The sequence below is a fragment of the Antrostomus carolinensis genome, unplaced genomic scaffold, assembly GCF_000700745.2.
Source record: "Antrostomus carolinensis isolate BGI_N321 unplaced genomic scaffold, ASM70074v2 scaffold20710, whole genome shotgun sequence".
Classification (NCBI taxonomy): domain Eukaryota; kingdom Metazoa; phylum Chordata; class Aves; order Caprimulgiformes; family Caprimulgidae; genus Antrostomus; species Antrostomus carolinensis.
Window position 1 is genome coordinate 3,000 of NW_010289335.1, and position 22,835 is coordinate 25,834.

The 22,835-nt window shown below is 38.4% G+C and overlaps 1 protein-coding gene across 1 annotated transcript; it reads left to right on the forward strand.

The window, feature by feature from the left end:
• Positions 1-517: 517 nt before the first annotated feature.
• Positions 518-18,748, forward strand: LOC104526620 (pyruvate dehydrogenase (acetyl-transferring) kinase isozyme 3, mitochondrial; the record flags this gene model as incomplete). The annotated part of the gene is made up of 8 exons (XM_010170139.1): positions 518-702; positions 2,847-2,936; positions 7,198-7,275; positions 9,442-9,518; positions 10,744-10,845; positions 11,459-11,569; positions 16,373-16,486; positions 17,533-18,748. Coding segments are annotated over 8 exons (901 nt in total), but the record flags the coding sequence as incomplete, so codon positions are not given.
• Between the last annotated feature and the right edge of the window lie 4,087 nt (positions 18,749-22,835).

Below are 22,835 nucleotides of genomic sequence, written 5' to 3' on the forward strand. Positions count from 1 at the left end.
ATATTCAAACTTACCAGAACAGATGCCAGGCAAAGGAAATGTATTCAGAAGATACACTGCACGTGCTGAGGTGCTGGGAAGAAAGCGTGAAGTGTAGAACTTCTCAGGAAATTCTGAAGGGCAGTCGGATTGTTTTTCCCAAGTTTCCTTTCCAATCTCCCAGCTACTATTGGTTGCGGAGAATGAGAGTTACCGAGGTGCATATGATGGCAATAAAAGAAAATCTTCTGTTCTCCGTTAATGAGGAAGAGAGATTTAATTTAAAGGAGTGTTTTGGGAGGAATACCTTAATTTGAGACGCTAAATATTTCACAGATCTCGTGAGTGAGAGATTGACCAAATATTTCTCTTTAAATGGGTTTCTTTAGCTACTGCTATATTTTTATCTTCTCCCTCTGATAATTTTTTCTTGACTGGGAGGGATAGTAAACAGGTTAAATGGTCATGCTATGGGGAAACAGAAAGTGAGAGATTCAGTGCACTTTTAACAATCTGTTTCTGATTTTGTTTCCTCTAGTTTTTTGGATGTTTTAATTAAAGTCAGGAACAGACACAATGATGTGGTTCCAACCATGGCGCAAGGGGTGATTGAATACAAGGAAAAATATGGCTTTGATCCATTTGTTAGCAGTAACATCCAGTACTTTCTAGATAGATTCTACACCAACCGCATCTCTTTCCGTATGCTTATTAACCAACACAGTAAGTAATTGCTTTTTTCATCTTTGAGAACTCATTAGTTAGTGCTTGTAAACCTGAAGCCATAGCTTTGTTTTGAATTTTTTTTTTAATACTGATGACTAATTCTTAATATTCTGTGCTAATTGTGGTAAAAGATATACTGGCAACAGGTTAATTTGGTACTTTGCAGTTATCAGAAATTAATCCAAACCACTAGTATGCTTTCTTCTAGAATTGTCACACTGTCAGCGTGGCTGTCACTTTTTCATTTTGTTGGCAGAGACAGCTTGCATAGTGATACATGAAGTATTTTTAGATATTAGTAGAGTGGCTGTATCTTTCTGCCCACACATCTCTCAAACATAGTTTGTAGAGCTGACATTTATTTCATAATGAAATGCAAGGATGCCGTAAATTTTGAAGAGCTTATGCACTATATTGATTTTTTAGCAAGTTATGTAGACTTTCTCGCCTTCTAAAGAGGTTGAGTGTTTCTAACAAGTTTTAAACTATATCCCTTGTCTCCCTCTGCTTCCTATTCACTATTTACAAATAAATGCTAGAATTACCCATCCTTTGTCATTAGATTCTGTTTCAGTTGCTGTTACTAATAAACTTACTTTTTTGTATTCATACTAGAGTGAAAGGAGTTACTTGCACAAGTCCTATTGACCAGTATGTGCAGCCATGCAGAAGGTGATCTGTATGAAATTAAGGACACTCTTGTGATGTCTTTTAGTGTATCTTGTACCTTTTAGCTCTAGAGCTTCATTCTCTGCCCAGTATTCTGCTTTTGTGAGCTCTTAGTGATGGTAGTACACCACAGATAAAGTGGATGCTAGAGTACTGTAGCATAAGGTATTTTACTACAAGTTGTGTGTCTTTCCAGAAACCTTTTGCCTGACGAGCAAATGCTTTGCTGTGTGTACACAAATAACTTCCATGTAGCAAAGCACATACAAGGAGAGAAATATGCAGCTTATTCTTTACTTGTACCTGGGCAGACAAGTGACAGACATAAAACCAAGTGAAGTTAAAAGGCTCTAATTGAAGAGTTCTAGCAATAAATAAATACATCATCCTAATAGAATTACTGGGCAAAGTATTAGCATAATTTGCACTAGTTCTGAAATATTAAACTTATTTAATTGAACTGAAGTGGCTCTTCCTATGGACACTCTTATTTAATTGGTTGAAACTTAAAATGACTTACAGATGCTTAAAGTTTAGTTAACCTTGTACAGTTTCTCTGTGCTAAGCAATGTTAGGGATCCATCTGTGATGGCAAATACTGATTTTCAAGCAAATGGCAAATACTGATGAAAAAGACAGTTGGAAAGCAGAATGCAGAAACAGGTTTTTATGTAGTTTGCATTTGTTTCATACATTATTGATAGACTGTTTCTTACAGTACAGTTCTGCGAGGTGCAGTGTCCCAGTGTATTAGCTCTGGAACCATCAACGGAATAGGAAAAGCTTTCGCATCTTGTCTTTTGCTCACCTGGTACTGCTTCTGTTTCATGTCAGAGCTGACTTAACTTGCTAAAACAGCAGAAAATCACTTCTGCAAAAAAGTGTAAAACCTTTCTACTTCTTTGAGAGCTAAACTCTCGGTGAAGGGTCTGGTGAGTGCCAGGCCCTTGTGCAAAGGAGGGAGTGGGGAGCAAACAGTTGAGAGTCAGGGAGAAAGTGGAGTGAGTGAGACCTCCGAGCCAGCTGTGAAATTGCAGCTGAGGTGAGAGTGTAAAAGGCTTTTAATGCTGTCTTACAGTTCCACAGTACTTTCTGCTCTAATGTTTTCATTATTGTGAGTGCTACTGTTCTGACATGATAGTATGAATGAAGCATTTGACGTTTTAGTTTTATCTAATTTTTGATAGTCCACCTTGAAATGTAAGTTTTCACCTTAATCCTCCCACATTACTATTTCTGTATTAACTAGTCTCAGCTATTAAAAATGAAAAAGGGAAAGGGGGGGAGGAGCAGGGAAAAAAGAGGAGCAGAGAGGCAAGTAGTCTTCCTAGACAAGGATTCTAGCAATTTGCTAAAGTATGTTTTTACAGATGATGCACTATCCAGTCAATTTCAGGTACCATCAGGTTTAAACTTTCTGGGCTACTTCAAGTGTAATACACAATTTACTGCCATTTCTTTTTTCCTTTTAGCACTTCTTTTTGGTGGAGATATTAATCCTGCTCATCCCAAACATATTGGAAGTATTGATCCTAATTGTAATGTGGCAGAAGTGGTTAAAGGTAAGATGAAGTTAATATTTTTGTTGATTTATAAAAACCTCAAGACTTAGGATATGCATAAATATGTTATTGAGATACAAAAGACTGAAGGTGATTTAAATTAATTTAATAAATAAATTTAAAAAAAGTTCTGCGGTTGCTCACAATAAAGCCATAGGCTTATCAAGATTTTCTAATGTCTTCATTATTGAGAATGGAGAAACTTTTGGTATGTTGACAGAACTAAGAAAAGTACTGAATTTTAAAAATAAATTTAATCTGTCCTTTTAAATATCAGATTAAGTATCTAAGTGTTTTGTTAAAATTTAGCTGTTTTCTTCCCTAAAATACTTAGAAGCAGGTTCTCATGTACAGCTTTTTTTATCTGATGCTGGAACTATAGAAAATTGATAGTAAGTGAAATTTTCCAATGTGTTTAGTAAGCTTTTCAGTAAAATGTCCTCAGTATGGATACTCCAATGAAACTCCCCATTACTATGTGCATCTGATCATATCACAGCCTGTTCTCTGTCATACCAAAGACATGTATGTGATGATTGTACCTGAATGAGCTGGCACAGTCACATTAGAAATCCTTTTTGCTTAACATTGTGAATGTTCATATGCTTGGCACGAGACAATGCTGTCTGCTTCAAGAACTTGTTTCTTGAAGGTTCACACTCTGGGTGTATCTATTTACAAATACAGGTCTTGCTTTAGGAATGAATGCCACCCTTCAGCCTTCACTGCTGTTTGTGCAGCTGTCAGAGGGGAAGAATGTGTTTCTCCCCTTCAGGTTCTCTCAGCCTTTGGTGAACTAAGAGGGAAACCTTTCTTAGGTCAGACTTTGACCTATGTGATAGCTTGCTTTGTAATGTAAATGCTTTTTACTGTTCTAAGGCTTCTCAGCTTCTAGCTCTTTCTGGCTCTAAGGTGGGCTTTTTTCATAGAATCATAGAATAGATTGGGTTGGAAAAGACCTCCAAGATCATCAAGTCCAACCCCTGATCCAACTCCAATTACTATATCATGGCACTAAGGGCCACGTCCAATCTCTTTTTAAAAACCTCCAGGGATGGTGAATCCACCACCTCTCTGGGCAGGCCGTTCCAGTGCCTGATTACCCTCTCTGTAAAGAATTTCTTCCTAACATCTAACCTAAACCTCCCCTGGCAGAGCTTGAGCACATGCCCCCTTGTCCTATTGTTGGTTGCCTGGGAGAAGAGACCAACCCCCACCTGGCTATAACCTCCCTTCAGGTAGTTGAAGAGAGTGATGAGGTCACCTCTAAGCCTTCTCTTCTCCAGACTAAACAACCCCAGCTCCCTCAGCCTCTCCTCATAGGACTTGTGCTCAAGTCCCTTCACCAGCCTTGTTGCTCTTCTCTGGACCCGCTCCAGCACCTCAATGTCCTTCCTGAACTGAGGGGCCCAGAGCTGAACACAGTACTCAAGGTGTGGCCTCACTAACGCAGAGTCCAGGGGAAGGATCACTTCCCTGCTCCTGCTGGCCACACTGTTCTTGATGCAGGCCAGGATGCCGTTGGCCTTCTTGGCCACCTGGGCACACTGCTGGCTCATGTTCAGCCTCCTGTCTATCAGCACCCCCAGATTTCAGCAGATTTCTTTTATTTTCTTTTGATTGATCTAACTCCACTTTGACCTCAGCGTTGTATATGTTACAGTTGTGTTATTTATTTGGATATTCCTTCTAATAGCAATGTTTGAATCTATTTTGATCATCAGATTCCTAGTTGCTGCCTTGGACAGAGGAGTGCATAGTGTCAGAAGGCGCTCAGTCCAGTTTTCAAGCCAGTAGCTAAAATAGATCTTCCACATCTGAAGAAATAATCACTAACAAAATGAGGGCATTGTAAACAGCATCCAGTGTTTCAAAGAAACGAAATGTCCTTAAAGACCTTCCTAGAGTCAAGGTGCTTGAGGCTATTTCTTTGTAGACTTGGTGGAGGGGTTAATTTGCATTCTGTATACTGTGCTAGCTCCAGAATGTTCTTCAGACAGCATTCTGAGCAATTTGTCAGAGTTAAGATGTTGATTTTGGCTCTGTATCTGGCAGCTACAGGCTCTATATGCCCTTCAAACATTGAAGAAATGACTTAAACAGCCACTTCTTACTTCAAGCAGCTCCACCAAGGGCTGTGTCTGTAACTGCCTGAGGTGGGTCTCTGTATGTCACTGACTGTCCTACAATAGGACTTTTGAGCTGACAGCAAATCCAGGCATGTTTCTGGAGCCAGGATTTTAGGTGTACTGATACTCCTGTTGCTGCTTAGTTCCAGACATGACGAGTGCTTTGAACTTTGCAGTCTCTTTTACAGTCTTAGGACTCTGCCAAAGAGTTGGCTTTTAGAGGAAGGTAAATGTGAGACTGCAGTCAGACTCTGTTTGACACAGTTCTGCTCAAGGCTGGATATTTTCCTGCATCATGAAATGATCATGCCTGTGTGTTCATCTCAAGGGTGTTAAGGTGGCGGCTACTTGAAAATGAATGAGAGTTCTAAGTTAAATTTAGGGAAGCTAAATTGATTTATTCAGAGCCTCTTTGTTCTCTCAGGTTTTGCATAGTGGCTGTGTTGGCTCCACATCTGTGTGTTGAGGGCTTTTGGTTTATTCCCACACAGTTACTGATTTGCTTTTTAGAGGCCTTAAAGTTTTTTTTCTCGGCAGTAAGAATCCAACTCCCACCCCCTGCATCCGTATCTAATTTTCACTTCTGTGATGTGGAAACTCTTTGAGATGTCTTAACGTATTCCTTTCTCCATGTAGATGACCTTTTGGTCATACTAGCTACATTGCTGTCTTCAGCTTTTGATGACTGAGTCAAGATTGTGGCTGTGCTTCTTATGCCTCTTTTCCTAAAGCATGGGGCTATTCCCAAGACCATCAGAAGTTCTGAGATGATCTCAGAATATCATGTAAGTGTAGGTATTCCTGCATCTTTTTTTCCTAAATTATACACATCCCAGGCTGAGCTTCTCTGTACAGCTTAGATATGAAATGGGATTTTGATCTTTTTACTAGGACGTGTTTCATTGTGTTAATGACAGGACCCTTTCAGAAAGTCTTTGGAGCTGACCATTGTGACACAAAAGATTCCTACTGGACAGCTGATTTTGTGAGGCGTTTCTGGGACTTGATCAAGAACATTTCCAGTGTTGATTAGCTCCATTTTAGTAGACTTCAAGCAGCATTTGTGTCAGCCTTGTGTGATGTGTCCAGCCTCGCAGATGTCAGAACAACTGATAGAAATTTTTTTTCAGATAACAGGGCACATGGTAGATTATTTCTGTAGACATCTTGAAGGAGGACAATTATAAGTAACCAGTCCTTTGTGGGGACTAGTGATTTTACTTTCTTTGCGCTTGTCACATGGCTCTGAGTCTTGGCAGTGACTGTTTTGTTTTGTAGTGTCACTTTGGACAGGAGGAAGAAAGTACACAGAGGCTGAGGTCAAATGCAGTTGTTATGGTATTTCTCTCTGATTCTCTGTGTCTGCAGAACTGCCGGTCTGTTTATGTGCTTGCTCATAGCCCACACTTGTTATGAGGAAGCCACTTTTGGTAAGGCAACTTAAGCAATGTAGTTAGAACATCTTTGAGTTTGTGGTTTCTCTTTAAGTGAACACTTGCTGCTTGTTTCTAAAATACTTTTGCAAATGAAGTACCAGTGAATATTTAGAACCACTAAGAAATCTTCCAAACAAAAGATGACTTAAACTTTCTTGATGTATTTTGACAACCCATAAAGCCTGAATTGGATTATGGCGAGGCTTTTTTTCTGTTTAGTAGGGGAAAAAAATGAAGATTCTTAGATTCCAGCTTTCCCCATGCAAAAGACCTTGAAAATCAAGCATTGTAAACAGTATTGTGTTTGGAAAAACTGAATTTATGGTTGCAGTGTCATTCTTTTTTAATTTGAGATGGAAAGAACAAGCATTAAATTGTGACTGGGACATGACAGATAAGTAGATATTATGGTCAGCCTGAGATTATACCCTTCTGGTTTTCAAGCCCTGAACAAGACAAAAACCAGTTTGTCTCTAGTAATCTGCTTTTGTTTGTAGAGCTTTAAATAGGGTTTGCCCTTTTTTCACAAATGGGCTATAAGCATATAGAGAAAAAGGGATTAGAATGGATACCAGCTCCATGCTTGTAAGCTAGTTACTAAAATGAGTGTTCTGCTTGTAGTCTTTCACGTACAGAATGAACTTTGTTAGTCATCACTAGATGGTTTTGATAAATTAGTGTTCTGTTGTTTTGTAGATGCTTATGAAACAGCTAAGATGTTATGTGAACAGTACTATCTGGTGGCACCTGATCTGGAAGTTGAAGAATTCAATGGTAACTGTGAAATTAATTTAAGTGATGTATGTAAGAAAAAACATTTCTAATAGCTGTGATTTATAGTTCTGTTAATTAATTGTAAGTTATAATTTGAACTCTGCAATCCTGTATGTGGAGGCACTTTTCTTCTTCCAATGTGTCTACATGAGCACCTGAATTATAGTTTGTCATCATGACATATTCTGGCTGCTGAATGCAGAGTGCTGTCTGCTGAATTTGCTATCATTTTAAGGAAAATAAAGTGGTCAAGAAACCTCATAACTGGGAAGGAAACACACCTCCTTTCTAACTAATCTTTTAATAGAGCTGAAATTTGTTCCTTTTTTAAGTATGCTTATAAATTCCACTGTCAGTCTCTGTACCAGTAGTGAGCTCTTCTGTGTAAGATGGCAAAATTAGAATTATTTTTACATAGTCTGTGCTTTAAGTCTTCTCATAAACTTCTCATGTGAAAATCTGTTTCAAGTTGATTGCAAAGATGAAAATTGGATGCTATGAAACTGATGAGATAGTCCTGATGATTTTTGTTCATAATTTCTATTGACAAAAGTTAGATTATTTTTTTACATTAAAAAAATAGCCTTGAGTGATTGTCTCACAAATTTTGGACAACTGTCCAAACATAAGACTAAGATGCTTCCAAACTTCAGCAGCAGAATTGAAAAAGTCTCAGAAATAGATAACACTCAAAATGGAGTGTGACATATGGGAATATATGTTGTTCAAAGTACTATTTAATATCGTAGAAATACTTCTCTACACAAAATGATATTATCAACACTGATGCGTTACTACCAGCCCCTTCCTGAAACCCCAAAGGACCTAAAATCCCTCCCCCTTCCAAAACTCAGTGATTTTAGTGCTAAAAGTACTGAGTGCTGCAACCGAGGAATCAGTGCAAAATTCATTTGAAGGCCAAAGTATAAAAAGATCCAACAGTAGAGAAAACAAGTTGCTGGATCTCATTTAAAAAAAAAAAAAAAAAAAAAAAGAGGAAAGAATTACTTGTTTCCTTTAAACCAGCTTATTATCTACATGAGGAAAGGGGCTTTGCAAATTACCTCCCAAGAGCACCAATAACACCTTTTCTATGTGTATGCTATGCCTCAAATGAATATGAATCAATCTGCCTTGCTTTTGGTGATGCATAAGTGAACTGGAGTATGGACTCTGACAAAATTAACATAATAAAACAGCAAGTTGCCTTGCAACTAATTATGCAGAGCATTGTTTTGGTCTTCTCCTTTTCCTAGGAGTTTTCACTACTGTATCTCTTAAAGTACTAACTGGTATTATTATCAGCACCAAAAAGGGTGACTTTGCCTCCAGTCACATTCTGTGTGCGTGTTTGTTTCTTGCTGCAATTTATGAAGCTGACATTTGGAGACTTTTCTTCAATCTGAACGGCTGCTGAGTCTGACAAGCTGTGGCTGTATAGTTTAATGCCAGTAGATATTTGCATGTTGAGGGCTGACTGCATCTTCAGCACCAAACTGTCCTGGAATGTATTAAATGCAGCTGTATTACTTCCTGCCAAATCAGTTATCACTCTAGCATTCAGAGCTGTGCCAAGCCATACACCTTTGCTGAAACACTAACAACAGGATGACAGTGGACAAACAATTCAGTTATGATTTGGAATAAGAAAACTGTGATATTGTTTGAAATATATTTTGAAAATTGTTATGAATATTTTCTATTGTGTATGTTTTAATTAAGGGAAAATGTGGTTGGTTTTAGAATATTTAAACAGTGAAATTTTTTTTAGTTTTTTAAGAATCTTTTTATGCAGCAAATATTATGCTTAAATATGTGTGTTAAGAAAAATAAAGTTTCCTACTTAAGTGGGAAAGTTCTCCTAGTTAACATACATTGTCAATATGAAACCAGCCACTGCTTAGAGAAGTTTCATATCTAAACAAAGTCTGCTGACTTAGATGTCTTTGAAAATCATCATTAGAATGTGTTATTTCAGGTGATAGCAGTAACTGAAATTTATTGTTTTACTTGATGGAGCTAATCTTGCACATGGAAAATTAGAACATGCTTACATAATTGTCTTTGCTTACAGTTGCATGTTATTCCTGTAAACAGAAATGCTACCAAATGCTGTTTTTGAAAAAAAAAAAAAAAAAAAAAGTAATTTGTCCTTTTTATTTTTAGCTAAAGCTCCCAACAAGCCTATTCAAGTTGTCTATGTACCTTCTCATTTGTTTCACATGTTATTTGAATTATTCAAGGTAGGTTGCACTTGTTAATATTTGGAAGGGTTTTGTGAACTTACATTACTGTTGAAATTGAGATTCTTTTCAGTTACAGCTCTTGAATGTTATTCCATGAAACGTTATTTCAGTTTTCCTTAAGCTTATTCTTAAACAAGTGAAGAGGGTTTGAAACTGTTAAAAGCTAGGCTTGCAGCCCTCTCTTATGCCCTTGTATACTTAAAAAAATTTCTGTTTTCCCTCTTCTACTTTTGTGCTTTTGCAGCTGATTAACTTAAAACAGTCACGAGAGTCTTTTTTGCAATGGTGACATATTCATTACTTTGCAGTTTTCATAAGCTTGTTTCTTTATTGCCTATTTGAGGAATGTATAGGGCCAGTGTCTTTTGTTTATTGTGAAAACAGCCCATATGCCTTTGAATAGCGTAAATGACATGCTTTGTTCTGGTTTTATTTGTGTTTTCTGAATAATTGGAGCAACACTGAAAGTGGAACATGTGAGAGCTATTGTATGCTTTCAAATAAGATAGCTGGTCTCTAGGTGGTGCAATTGAACACTAGAAATTCAGGGGGAAAATGCATTTGATTGGAGAGAAACTTTTCCTAAATAGTGGTATTTTGGGTTTGATTTCTGGCATTCGTCAAGTATGTTCATTTAAATCTTCCCCTATTTTGCCGTTTGTAACATTAGTTCTAGGGCAGAACGGGTGAGAATTTGTACATTACTTTTAGGTACGTTTTGGTACAAGTCATGAAAGAGTATGAAACCAGTAAGTTTTAGCTGTAAGTAATGGTAATGACAGACTGGCAGTGGAAGCTCTGTTAATAAGTATGATAGTCAGATTAGTAGATGTTAACTTTGAACAATTATGTGACCCAGGCTGAGAAAATCAAAGCTTGTTCTCTGTGGTGAACATCACTGCTGGTGTTCTGCAAGGTGAAGGATCTTGTTATCTTTCACATGGAGTTACTTGATTTCACACGAAATCTTGCTTTATGTTCTCTGATTCTATATCAAATAGATAAAAATATGTATAATGGAGTTCTGATGTAAAAGTTTAACTGGACAGTTCATTGACTTAAAAGCACTTGAATTTGTTTTAAATATGGCCTTTTCTGTCTTTTATACAAATGTAGGACAAGGTATCTAGATTCAACAAAATATATGCAAGCTCTAAGTTGTCACAAAAAGCATGTTTAGTAAAATTAGAATCAGAGACACTGGTTTTTCTTTTGTCTTCAGAATTCAATGAGGGCTACAGTGGAATTGCATGAAGGTAAGAGAGAAGGCTATCCATCGATCAAAACCTTAGTCACTCTGGGGAAAGAAGATCTATCTATTAAGGTAAATGCCTGAAAATAATATGAAGCTTACATACCTGATAGCTTTAGAATAGCATGACTTGTAATTTGAAATGGCAAATTAATTACTGTATCACTTCTGACATTTGCTTCATATTCATTAGAATAGAATATTTTCAGTTGAAAGGGACATACAATGATCATGTAGTTCAACTGCCAGACCACTTCAGGGCTGACCAAAAGTTCAAGCATGTTATTAAGGGCCTTGTCCAAATGCCTCTTAAACACTGACAGGCTTGGGGCATCGACCACCTCTCTGGGAAGCCTGTTCCAGGGTTTGACCACTCTCTTGGTAAAGAAATGCTTCCTAATGTCCAGTCTGAACCCCTCCTTAGGCAGCTCTGAACTATTCCCACATGTACTATTACTGGATACCAGGGAGAAGAGATCAGCACCTCTCTCTCCACTTCCCCTCCTCAGGAAGCTGTAGAGCACGATGAAGTCACCCTTCAGCCTCCTTTTCTCCAAGCTAGACAAACCCAGAGTCCTTAGCTGCTCCTTTAATATTTCTAAAGTCATTTAGTTAATGCTGCTTGAATTTTGCAGGGTTTTTTTCAGAACATAATGTTTAAAACTCTTAACTTTTCATTCCTCAGATAAGTGATCAAGGTGGAGGTGTACCTTTAAGAAAAATAGACAGATTGTTTAACTACATGTACTCAACGGCACCCAGGCCTAGTTTGGAGCCCTCAAGAGCTGTGCCTTTGGTAAGGAATCGCAATATGTATTGAAATGTCCCTTTGCAGTACTCTGGTTGTACGTTTCCCTGCACTGAGATCTACTGGATCAGTTTTTCCATTGAAGAAATTGTTTATCATTAGCAATTCTATGCAAGTAAAACGTATCAGGAGAAAATGGTTCTGTTACTACCACTTAATCTTTGGAACAGAAAATTGCTTTTCTTTGTCTTGACATGATATACTTGGAAACAAGCATGTCTGCGTAAGCACAGTATTTTCACAGGTTAATGGACAGGATTTTTAGTGCTGTATTACTGAGAAGGTGGATAACCTAATGAGCTCCTCTTTGGTGTGTAAATTACCGTTTATCTAAGTTTCCTATAAAAAATGTATTGAAAGGTAAGCCACACTGTCAGAATTGTAGCACTTGAGAAACACCTCCTGGTGATGCATAAGCTTATATTGAACTTCAAAAATTATTTTTATATAAGTTACAGACTCTAAAAACACATTTTTCTAAAAAATAAATTCCCAAACCTGCATGTCATATAAACACCTTTGGTATATTTTTGTTCAGTTGGAATTACCTCACATGATATTCCTTTCTGAGATATATTGGGGTGAGATTTCAAACAAAGTATCCCCATAGTTTCTTCTAAACAGGGAATTATTTCAGTGTTGAATGCATAGATTCTTTTAGCAAGCATGATTTTTAAAATTATTATTAAAATTAAATTATTTCTAATTTATTTTATTAAATTACATATTGTCTCATTGTGATAAAAATGATACAGGTATTGTTCTATTTGGCTGGCTTTCAGTAAGTGAATTAATACTGATACTGTGTTCTTGCCTCTTCTCATCTTCGTGTTCTGTTGCTTCTGATGCAATCATTTATAATCAAGCATGTCAAGAAAAAGTTGTTTCTCTGAGAAATTTTCTTTCGCTATTTGTGAACACTCTCATCTAGCATGTTCTTAAGTTGGGGGGTTTGGTTTTTTTCTATTCTGATACTTATGTGCTTGAAGTGCCTTCAGGCAGCTAATAAAATGTGCTGCAGAGAGTATGTGATTATTTCTGGTATAAAATAATTAACAGTGAACTGAAGGTGAAAGCAGTTCAGAGATAATAAATTTCCTTTTAGATTTTTAGCAGAAAGTCTGTATGGTGCTGTCGTAGTCCACAGTTCATACCATTGTGACATGTAAGTGTGTTGCGTTGTTTTCACCAGTGTTTGATGCCACTGCGGTAGGTGTGAAACCCAGTTCTGTATCTCCATGGACTTGACAGCTCCTACCTCTACAACACATCTTAGTAATATGTTTCAAACTTTTGCTTTTTTCATAGCAAATCATCTTGAATTGGATAAGTGATAGGGGACAGGCCTCAATTCACATATAAACTTTTTTCTTTATGTTAAGAATTATAGAATCTTTCCTGATTCATAATCTGCCTTTGTTCTGTCTCACTTTTGATCAGCAATTTACTGTATCAACCTACAAGGATTTCCTGAAACTTGTTCTCACGATAAACTTCTACCTTGATTACCAGCTGTATTCACTGTTACAATGTCTCTGCCTTTGTGGCTCTCTGATTGTAAAACGTGTTCATTTTGGGATTGACACCATTCTTCCCCCTGCCCCGTGCATCTTTAGCAATGCGTTCCTGTGTTTATTTCCTCATCTTCAAGACTGCTTACTTTGATTTTGTAGCATTTATACTTAGTATTCTTCTACTGTGCCCCATTTTCAGGCCTTGTTTTCCTCTTCAGTCTGCATGTCAGTGTAGTCAGACCTGCAGAGTATCCCCTTCTCCTGTGAACCTGGCAGCTTTTGCCCTGTCAGTCTGACCGATGCCTGTACCTGACTGAATGTCAAGGAGAGTTGTTAAGCTGTTATTTATATGTGTGTGCAGAAAGAAAAAAGTTAGGAACAGGGAGTCTGTGATGTGTCTTTCCACTAAGAGGAGAAAGGACTTGGCAGTGAAGCTTGACACGTTACGTGTTACCGCCCAGATCCAGTAATAAAAAAATTACGCGATGCTTTGTATGTCAGTCTAGAAATAAAAATCCTTCAGCAGAAAGGTTCTACATAAATCCTCTTTGAAGTCCATACAAAAGGAGAGTTTCTTTATTGCTTAGTGCCAAAGACCAAACCACTTAAGAATTATGGTGCTAAAAAGGTAGGTAGATAGGTCCGTGCTTCTGTCATTCTAGACTTAGATAATATTCTAAACTAAATTGCAGTGCAGTGTAAATAGACATATTTTTCTGTTCTAACACTCCCTCCCCTTGTTGTATGATCCCCTGTCTAGTTTATGAAACATTCATGGACTTGGGGAGTGGAAAAAGGGATCTTTTTGTTCATTGGTAAAAATTCTTTCTCAGTGTCAATTGCAAATGTTGTTTAGAAACTGCTGAGAAACCTTGTTACCATGGCAGCATTCAGATTCTAGCAGGTCTTGTGTTCATCTGCAGCGCTATACACAGAGTGGAAATGTTAGAAACACATGGTAATGTTTTCATGATAATTAGGTTTTCTTAGAGAATTTTATGATTCTCTCTCTGACAGCATTTGTTTATAGTGGGAGAAACGTGGCTTGAATTAGGTTTAATTAAAACTGTAGACACTAATAACACAGAAATTTTATAATTTCCTATTTGTACAATGCATACTGTAATATTTAATGGGAGATTGACTCTAAAAAGCTTTCTCTTCTCAAGGCAGATGTTCCATCATTGACAATATTGTCCCCTAGGTCAAGCACAGACGTATGTAGTAATCACTTCTTCTTAATTGTCTTTTGCAAAATAGACCTTTTGCAAGGTCTTGCCTTAACAAGGTGCTTAGCTGGGATCTGTTGTCTTCATATTTCTTGTTAAGTTGTCTGTTTTTTGGAAAATATCCTGAAAACAATGTAGAGGAGAGTAATAGGAAATTTTTGGAAGAGGGAAGTATGAAATAATTATGTGGGCTAGCACAGAGCATAAAAAGATTTTCCTGGAAGGAGCAGGAGGCAAACAGAAGTTGGGTGTGGGTTTTAAGGAGGCATAATTCTGGAGAGAGGAAAGTATAATGTGTGTTCAGGATTGCTTGAGACTGCCCTTTACTTGAGTTGTTCCTGGGGGTATGTACTGCCAACAATTTGCCTTTCAGTCGCTGTGCTTTTTAATTTCTGTAATGTATTTATTGTCTGGTCTCCAGAAAAGATGCAGGTCAGCTTTGAGAATTTTTTTTTTTTAATTCTTTCAAAAAACCTCCAGTTTTTAAAGATTAAGAAAGAAATGCATCTAGTTTCGAGACCAGATGTTTGAAAGTGGTGCATGTGTCTCTAATGGGAGTCTTTGAGAATGACGTTTTTAAAGCATACTATTGCTTGAAAAAGTGCAGCTAAACAACTATTTTAACTGTGGAGATGGGTGCTGATAACGATGACAAGCAGTGTGAGTAGAAAAGGGCATCTTTGGCATTTCTGTTTCTCATTTTGCTCAGAAGAACTATTGCAGTCATCAGTGTGAGCAACTCTAACCAATTTAACATCACTAAATTTAGACTTCTGTAAAAAAGGCAAAGAGGTGAAAAGATCCTGTAGAGATGGTAGGTGACAGTGAGAGAATTTGTGACGGGTACTGTAGTATAAAGTTATTTAATGTCTATTCCTCCCTCAAGGGATTTTTTTAAAAAGTCATACCACGTATTAGCTGTGTATTGTACTCACAAGTACTGCTTCTTAGCCTTCTCTTTTTTTTTTTGTATCATTCTGGAGCTTAGTTTTTAAGATTCAGGGCATGATTCTCAGTATCTGTCAGGTTGCCTTTGTAGAAATATCATAATGGAATGAGTTTATTGGTTTTCTGAAAAGTTTAGGTGTCTTTAATTCTTGTTGTAATCCACCTTTATGGAAAAATTGTATTACACCATTGTCTTATATATCCTTATTTTCAAATGCTTCTATGTCTAGTGTCCTTCCTTTTTTGCTCTGAATAGTCCTGAAAAATTCAGAAGGGGGTCAGGTGAATAATCAACCACTGTGGCTCTCAACACATACCCAGTCGTCTAGATGTGACGTGTAGACCAAAGTCTTACTCCCTGGCTGCAGCAAGAGAGGGGTTTTTATAACTTTTTCTGACAAGAATGGGTTGGAAAAGGGGCCAAGTGCTGACCTTGTGGTTATGTATATTAGTGTTGTACACTTAAAATCTAAAATTTGTACCTGTCACGTCTATTGCCCTTTGAAAATTGTGTGGTCTGTACAGAGCGTCAGTCCTCAGGAGATCATTCAGTGCAGCGGAATCCTGATCTTTTGGTAGATCAGTTAACAACAGCAGAGTTTATTTGCCTTGTGTTGCTTTGTATGGAGTCTTCTGCAATAGTCTTCTGATCTCTATTGCAGCATGGGATCAGCAATCACTTAATAGTGTGACCTAGATGAAGTAAACAGAGTTATCTCTGGCTTTCTTGTTCAGAGAATAACAATCCCAGGTTTGGGAGTATCGGTTTGCTTTGATGATTGGAGGCAGCATGTACTGTATGATACATCTGCCTGCCTCTCTGAGAAAATGCAAAATGGACAAGGTAGTCCTAAAAAAGGACTCTGATATTTTTCTCTTTTCTGTGCTTGAGCTGAAAAATTATGCCTTGGAAAAAAGGAGATTATTCAAAAGGTTGAATACCAGTTTACAATGCAGGCTGAGTAATGAAGGAAAGCTTGAAGAGGAATTTGATGCAAATCTAGTATTTGTATATCTTCTGTTTTATAAGTGATTGGAGTGATCTGTTGCATTGTTTTAAATTCCCACCATGTTTTTCCTTTGTTTTCTTATTTTTGTAGGCTGGGTTTGGCTATGGCTTGCCAATTTCTCGTCTGTATGCTAGGTACTTCCAAGGTGACCTTAAGCTCTACTCAATGGAAGGCGTTGGTTCAGATGCTGTAATTTATTTGAAGGTATGAATTTGACCCTTTTATAAGCTAGTAATGCAGTGCAGTTTGATAGTTTGTAGCAGGCTGAATAAGTGAACTTCTCTCTTTTCACTCTTTGACTTGTTTTCAAATCTGTAATTGCTGTCTGTGTTATATTTTATCTAAATCAGTTACACAGAATCCTAAAAGCAGAGGTTATAAATGTTAACCTGGCACTAATACTACTAGCTTGCTTTGATGATTTTTTTCCCCACAGTTCCCTATGTTGGATCTTCACATTTGTTAAGCTGTCATAAATGCTGAGTTTTCAAAGAACTGTATTATGAGATATAATTTTGGTTAATACTTTTTGACTCTGAAAGTTTTGATGAAAATAAATCTGGGAAGACGACTGACTGAGTCCTGACTAGGACTTCCCTCCCCCCCCCCATGCAGTTCTTGACTTTTGTATTGATCCTGTTGTCATTTTTGGGAGATCCCAGGCTACTCAAAGGCTTAAGGTTGAAACTTAACTGCTTGAATTCCATCAGGGATTTTAAAAGAAAATAGTGTATAACTCATGTGGAGGTTATTGACGTAGTGTTGTCTCTGTGCCTTGCTGTTTGTGGCGAGTGAGTTGTGCTAACTGTGCTGACGTCAGTTCCTGATGGGTTTAATCCTGTGCACGTACGTGTGGAGAGAAAAGGTACGGTCTTTTTCAGAGGAAAAAGGCATGCTAAGGGACTGACCTAGATCAGTCCTCACAGATCAGTGTGCTGACAGAGTCCGAGTTTGTTGAACTGAAATGGTTAAGTAGTAGCTGTCTGCCCTTTTTTCTTGCTCTCTTTGTAGGCGTCACTCTCTGAAAAGAAGAGAAATATTTTAGTGTTGTTATTTTCTTTTTCACTTTTACTATGACTAGCACAATGATTAGTCACAGCCAAAGTATTTTCAAAATAGTGTTGTGACATGGATAATTGAGATACTTGTTTGATATGGAAGTTGTAACTGTTGAACTCCCCAGAGTATTAATCATCTCGCTCTTGGTATCTCTAACGATATCTTTTACCGTTGCTTTTGTTTTCCTGTAGGCCCTTTCAAGTGAATCATTTGAAAGACTTCCTGTTTTTAATAAATCAGCATGGCGACACTACAAGACCACACCTGAAGCAGATGACTGGAGCAATCCTAGCAGTGAACCAAGGGATGCTTCTAAATATAAAGCTAATCGATAATTTGCCACCTTTTGTCTCTGTTGGAGATGACCTCTGCATTCAGTATAAAGTCTCTGCTTTGTTCCAAAATCCTTCAAACCACAATAGCTAATTACTTCCAAACAAAGACCTAATCAGGGCATTGAAAAATAGTAAGAACAAAGTGATGATTGGGACTTAAAGGAAGGCACTGAGCACGTTTGGTATGTGAATCCTGTCTACTTCACCAGAATATGCTTGGTTGCTTCAGTCATGCATTGACAAAAGGGATTGCACTGTGATTGCACTAAGGAGTACAATGTTGTAACAGAAAGATACTATTTGAAATGGCCAATTTTTATTCCAGTGTAAGGATTGGCAAGATGTGCAGAATCCCTTTAAATGGTGAATAGTATCTTGCACAGCAATATGGCATAAGAGAAAAATTCTAATGTAGTTAAACATATGCTTTGAAAATCCACTGTTTGCTGCATTTTATATTGCCCAGTGTCACCTCTTACAGAAAATCCCTTTGAGCTCTTCAGATTTTGTATCTAATGAGCTTATCAATGCATAGTACTAAAAAGGGTTGTGCAGCTTTAAACTGATGCTTTCCCCAGATTCTCAAACCCATTTGTCAAGTGCATACAAAAATTATGTTGTTTATAAGACATTGGGATTTCCACTTCTTGGTAGGCACCTTAGTGATTTTCTTGACATGCAACCACAGAAATGCATTTCTATACATTTTTCCTTGTTTTCAGGAAAGATCATAAGTAGTTAGATCATTTCTCCATACAATAAATTTGTCAGTAGAGGGGCAAGGGGTAATTCAATTTCATGTTTATTGCCTATGATTTTTGGGGGGTTGGGGAGGGGAGAGAAATGCTGAAAGGCCAGACAGCCAGTCATATAAATGAATTTGCCTTAAGAGTGTTGGTTGCTTGGAACCTGATTAGTTTAAGACCTGTAAATAGTTTGCAAAGTTATTTATATATTCAATGTCTGACTATAGTCCGGTAATCTGAATTTGTAGTGTATATAAAGACGTTGTACACCAGCTTTTGGAAAGTGTCTTTGGTCTAAATCCGTGAAACTGGAAATATCATAGAAATGGGAGGGACAAAACATAGCTGGTACCTGATTTAAGGAAAAAAAAAAAAATCAAAGAAAAAAAGCTAAGTGTTTTCCCCTTAAGTTTGTTGTAAGGGTTACTGCTGGGTATTAGGAAACTGTTCTTCACCAAATCTTTGCCAAATACTGTTTCTGATACTATGGCCTTTCAGAAAAATAATGTGAGGATTAGAAGTTAAGGTGATACCCTAGCCATGGGAATAAAGTAGATGAGGAGTAAGCAGCTCTGATGCACCCTCACTTTCTCTTAGGGGTTTTGATTATTTTTTTTTTTTTAAGATACTGCAGATTTTAAGGCAGAAAAATGAAACTTGTTTACTAAAATTGGGGAGGAATCCTTCCCTTTTGTCCTCACTATATTTATTTTTATAAAGAACTGCTCTGTTAGGTAAACAGGGAAATGCTGAGAAATTCCTAGATATTTTATTAAAAAAATCTTAGTTTGACTTAACAACAGTACTTTGCACTTTCATAGCACATTTAATCAGAGGATTACAAAGTGCTTTGAGCAATAAGCTTCATACAGCCCCATTTCTGAGGAGCTGGAGTCCTTACCTTGCAAGCCCTTACTCTTACTTGTTACAGTCAGTTCAAGAACGTGTATGTGAATAGTTTGAGTTTGCAGGGCTTGAGGTTTTGTGGGCTTCTCTACGCTGTACAGATGAGTCTCATGTTGGAGCACCAGGTTGTTTTAATGCCCTCATGCACGCCTCTGTGGAGCGCTGCCGTGCTGTTCAGCGGTGGAGATACCAGGACGGCTGCTGAAGAGACTCTAACGTGTTACCTGGCGAGCGGTGGGTGCCCTTTGGAGCCCCCTCTGCAGCAGGTAGGAAGAGGGAGTGTGCTGGTGGGGCCGTCTTCTTCTTTTCCTGAACCATTTGACCCTGGCCAGGAGATCTTTAGGCGGCACAGTGAGGGTGTAATGTGTGTGGCCTCCAGAGCAATAATTTCCCACGGCTGCAGGCGCTGCTGCAGAGAAGGCAAATTGCTATTGAAGCGATACAGCTGTGCTGCTGGGTGAAATCAGAGTAATAGTTTGACTGAAACACCACTTGGGAGTCACATCTACTAAAATTTACTCACTTAACTTCTGCCCTCACCCATAACTTCTTACTGTTTTTTAAATTAATTTGTCTATGTTGTCTAGTAATCACAGAGGAGGGCTTGCTTAAAACCAGAAATTTGTGATGAAACTAGTATTTTCCAGTTGCTTGTGGTCAGTTTTTCAGGGAGCGTTACCTACAACATTCCAAGGAATAAGAATGTTTGTGTAAGAAGCCGAGTTTCAGCTTTTGTTAGAAATAGTATTTCCAAGTAATAAATCCTGACATGGTGATTCCTTTTGGCTGTCTCCTTATGCACGAAGAGGAGAGAACAGAAAGAAAAGAAGGGAGGCAGGCACGTAGAACTTGTTTTCATGAAGTGAATATAAACCGTGGAAGCCAGTGAATTAAAGCTGAAGATGCTGTGGAGGATGTTATGATATATTAGTAATTTAAATGCTTTATTCACAAAAACAACTGGCTGGCATTCAGGACTGAAGTGCTCTAGTACTTGGAAACTGGAGTCCCCTGAAGTGGCACCTGTTTCCCAGAATCCTGAGCACATACGAACAGCTCCAGGCAGGAAGGCAGAGCACGAGGAATGCTTTTCCCTTCCATTTCCCAAGGTCTGCTCCTGCGCATTACAGTCAGTATGAGCGAGAAGCAACTTCTCCTCTCCAGCCTTGGCTGGGCAGCAGCCTGTGCTGTGGTGGAGATCCCAGGTATGCCATAAATTGTTCTTCACTCATTGTCCTCATGCCGTGTTTCTACCTAGGGGTATTAGTCTGAAAACTGTCTTAGGAAACAGCAGCAGCAGCAGGCTTTGGGTTAGGGGAGAGGTTTTCAGTGGGTATCCCTGAAAAATGCGGGTGGATGGGTTTTTAATATGGCTAGTTTTAACTACAGATACTGACCTTTTTTCAGTTACTTTACCTTTGGTTGGAGTCTGTTATAGCTATTTGTTTTAATGTCTTTGGTCTATTAATTACAAACCTTCTGATGATATAAAAGTATATTTCTTTTTTATGGATTTCAGATGTATGGCCTGCTAATGTTACTGCAACCTGCTTGTCTTGAGTTACAGGACACATAAATAGAAAAAAATGTTTTCAGTGAAAATGCTTCGTATCTGTTGTGTTTAGTGATTAACAGAAACAAACTGAGCAAGAGATGTTTGCTTCTCAATTATTCCTGAGAATTTACAAACAACTTCCATGTGTTGTAGTGTGACAGATAGTTTAGCTGTTTTGTCTCAGGTGCATTTTTCTGGTGTATGTCTCGAATATAATCTGTTAATTCCCTGCCTAGTTTAATATAGGCACTGAAGTCTCTCCAAATCTTATACGTATTTGTGCTACCTGCTTTTCTAGGCTTTGTTTTGAGGCTAACAAGGTGTCCTTCGGAGTCAGCACTAAGTGAGAAGTAGTTGGAAGATACCGAAATGCTGCTTTTACAACTGAAATGCGCAGTGTTTGCCTCTGCACTTGACTGTGGTGACCCAGGGTAGTACTGAGAAAGTCTTTGTCCTGCTGCGGTTTGCGCTACCGCTTGAGCAGTGCTTAAAGCAAGTCCCTTGCTTAAAAAATATGGATATTAACTGTGGTGTTCTTGGAAAACTCAAGCTACTTCTTGGCTATGTAAACTACACTTGCTGTTCCAACTGGGTAACATACTCTTCCTTGTCCTTGGCGGCGTCTAGAATTCGCTTTGAAACAGCTGTTCACTTTTTCCAAAACGTGGGCAAGAGTGTGTAGTGCCAACTCCTGTTCACCTCCACCCAAACCCAGTATTTGGGGTGAAGTCTTGACCTCAGTGACATGGAAGACATTTCTCCCCCCCACCTTTAATAAGCACTTCTAGATCCTTATGTGTTAGGTGCTGCAAAGTGCAAAGTGGTCTTGATTGATACAAATACTTTTGTAGAAAACAGCCTAAATATTTACTGCTACTGTTTATCTCTGGAGGACAACCATGTCCCCTTGCGTGGTGGTCAGCTTCCCTGCGTGTTTCCTCAGTTGACAGAGAGGTGCTGTGGTTTCTCATAGCTCTTCGTCTCTTCTGCCTGACATACTCACCTGCCTATGAATTGATAGATATAAACCTGTCTTTGCAGAACTCCTGCGGGCTCCTGAGAGAGAATGTGAGGGCACATGGCAGAACAATGTTACTGAGTTCAAAGGCCAGTTTATTCAGAAATGAGGAACGCAGTTACAGATTTGTAGCAACTTCAGGGCTCAATCTTGCAAATACTTGCAGAAGTAAACAGTGTATGAGAGTAATCCCCCTTAAATGGATCTGTTCTCAGGATCAGGACTTAATCTGTTGACATTAATTTGAAACAATGAAGATTTGTGTAACTGAAGTGGCTTTCTAATTAAACATAAATAAGAAAATTTAAAGTACACGTGCTTTAATTGAGTATTACATTGCCTTAACTCAGAAATTGGCATAGAGAACTTGTTTGTTTCTTAAATCTAGAGATTTTTTTATGTAGTATCAGGAGCATTTATGTGTTTGTGATGATTCTGATATTGTCAAACTAGTATTAATTGCTTTATTAAAAAATCTTTCCTTGGAAATTTTTCCTTTGAAGTTTTTCTACTTTCCTGTGCAACCTGTTGTAGGGAACCTCCTTTGGCAGGGGGATTGGACCAGATGATCTCCTGAGGTCCCTTCCAACCCCTGCCATTCTGTGGTTCTGTGAAGTGAATACTGCTGAGAGGTGCCAGATTGGGCGTCCTTGGACCCTCTGTAGCTCGTACCAGGCAGGGGCAGGGCGTGTTTCCAGGCCGCGCGCTGCCAGCGCTCGCGGCTGTTCGGCAAGGACTGTCCTCACCTCACGCGAGGGACCCGCTCGCTGTCTCACGTTTGCCATCGCTGACCAACTGTTGAGAGTGTGCTAAACTCGTACTGGGCTTTATCATGTGAGTTTCTGACATGGGTGGGAATTGGGTCAGTTTGTTCCCAACGTCAGTTGTGGGACAGAGCTGTTACTGGTGAGCTGGCTTGTGTTGCACCTGGCAT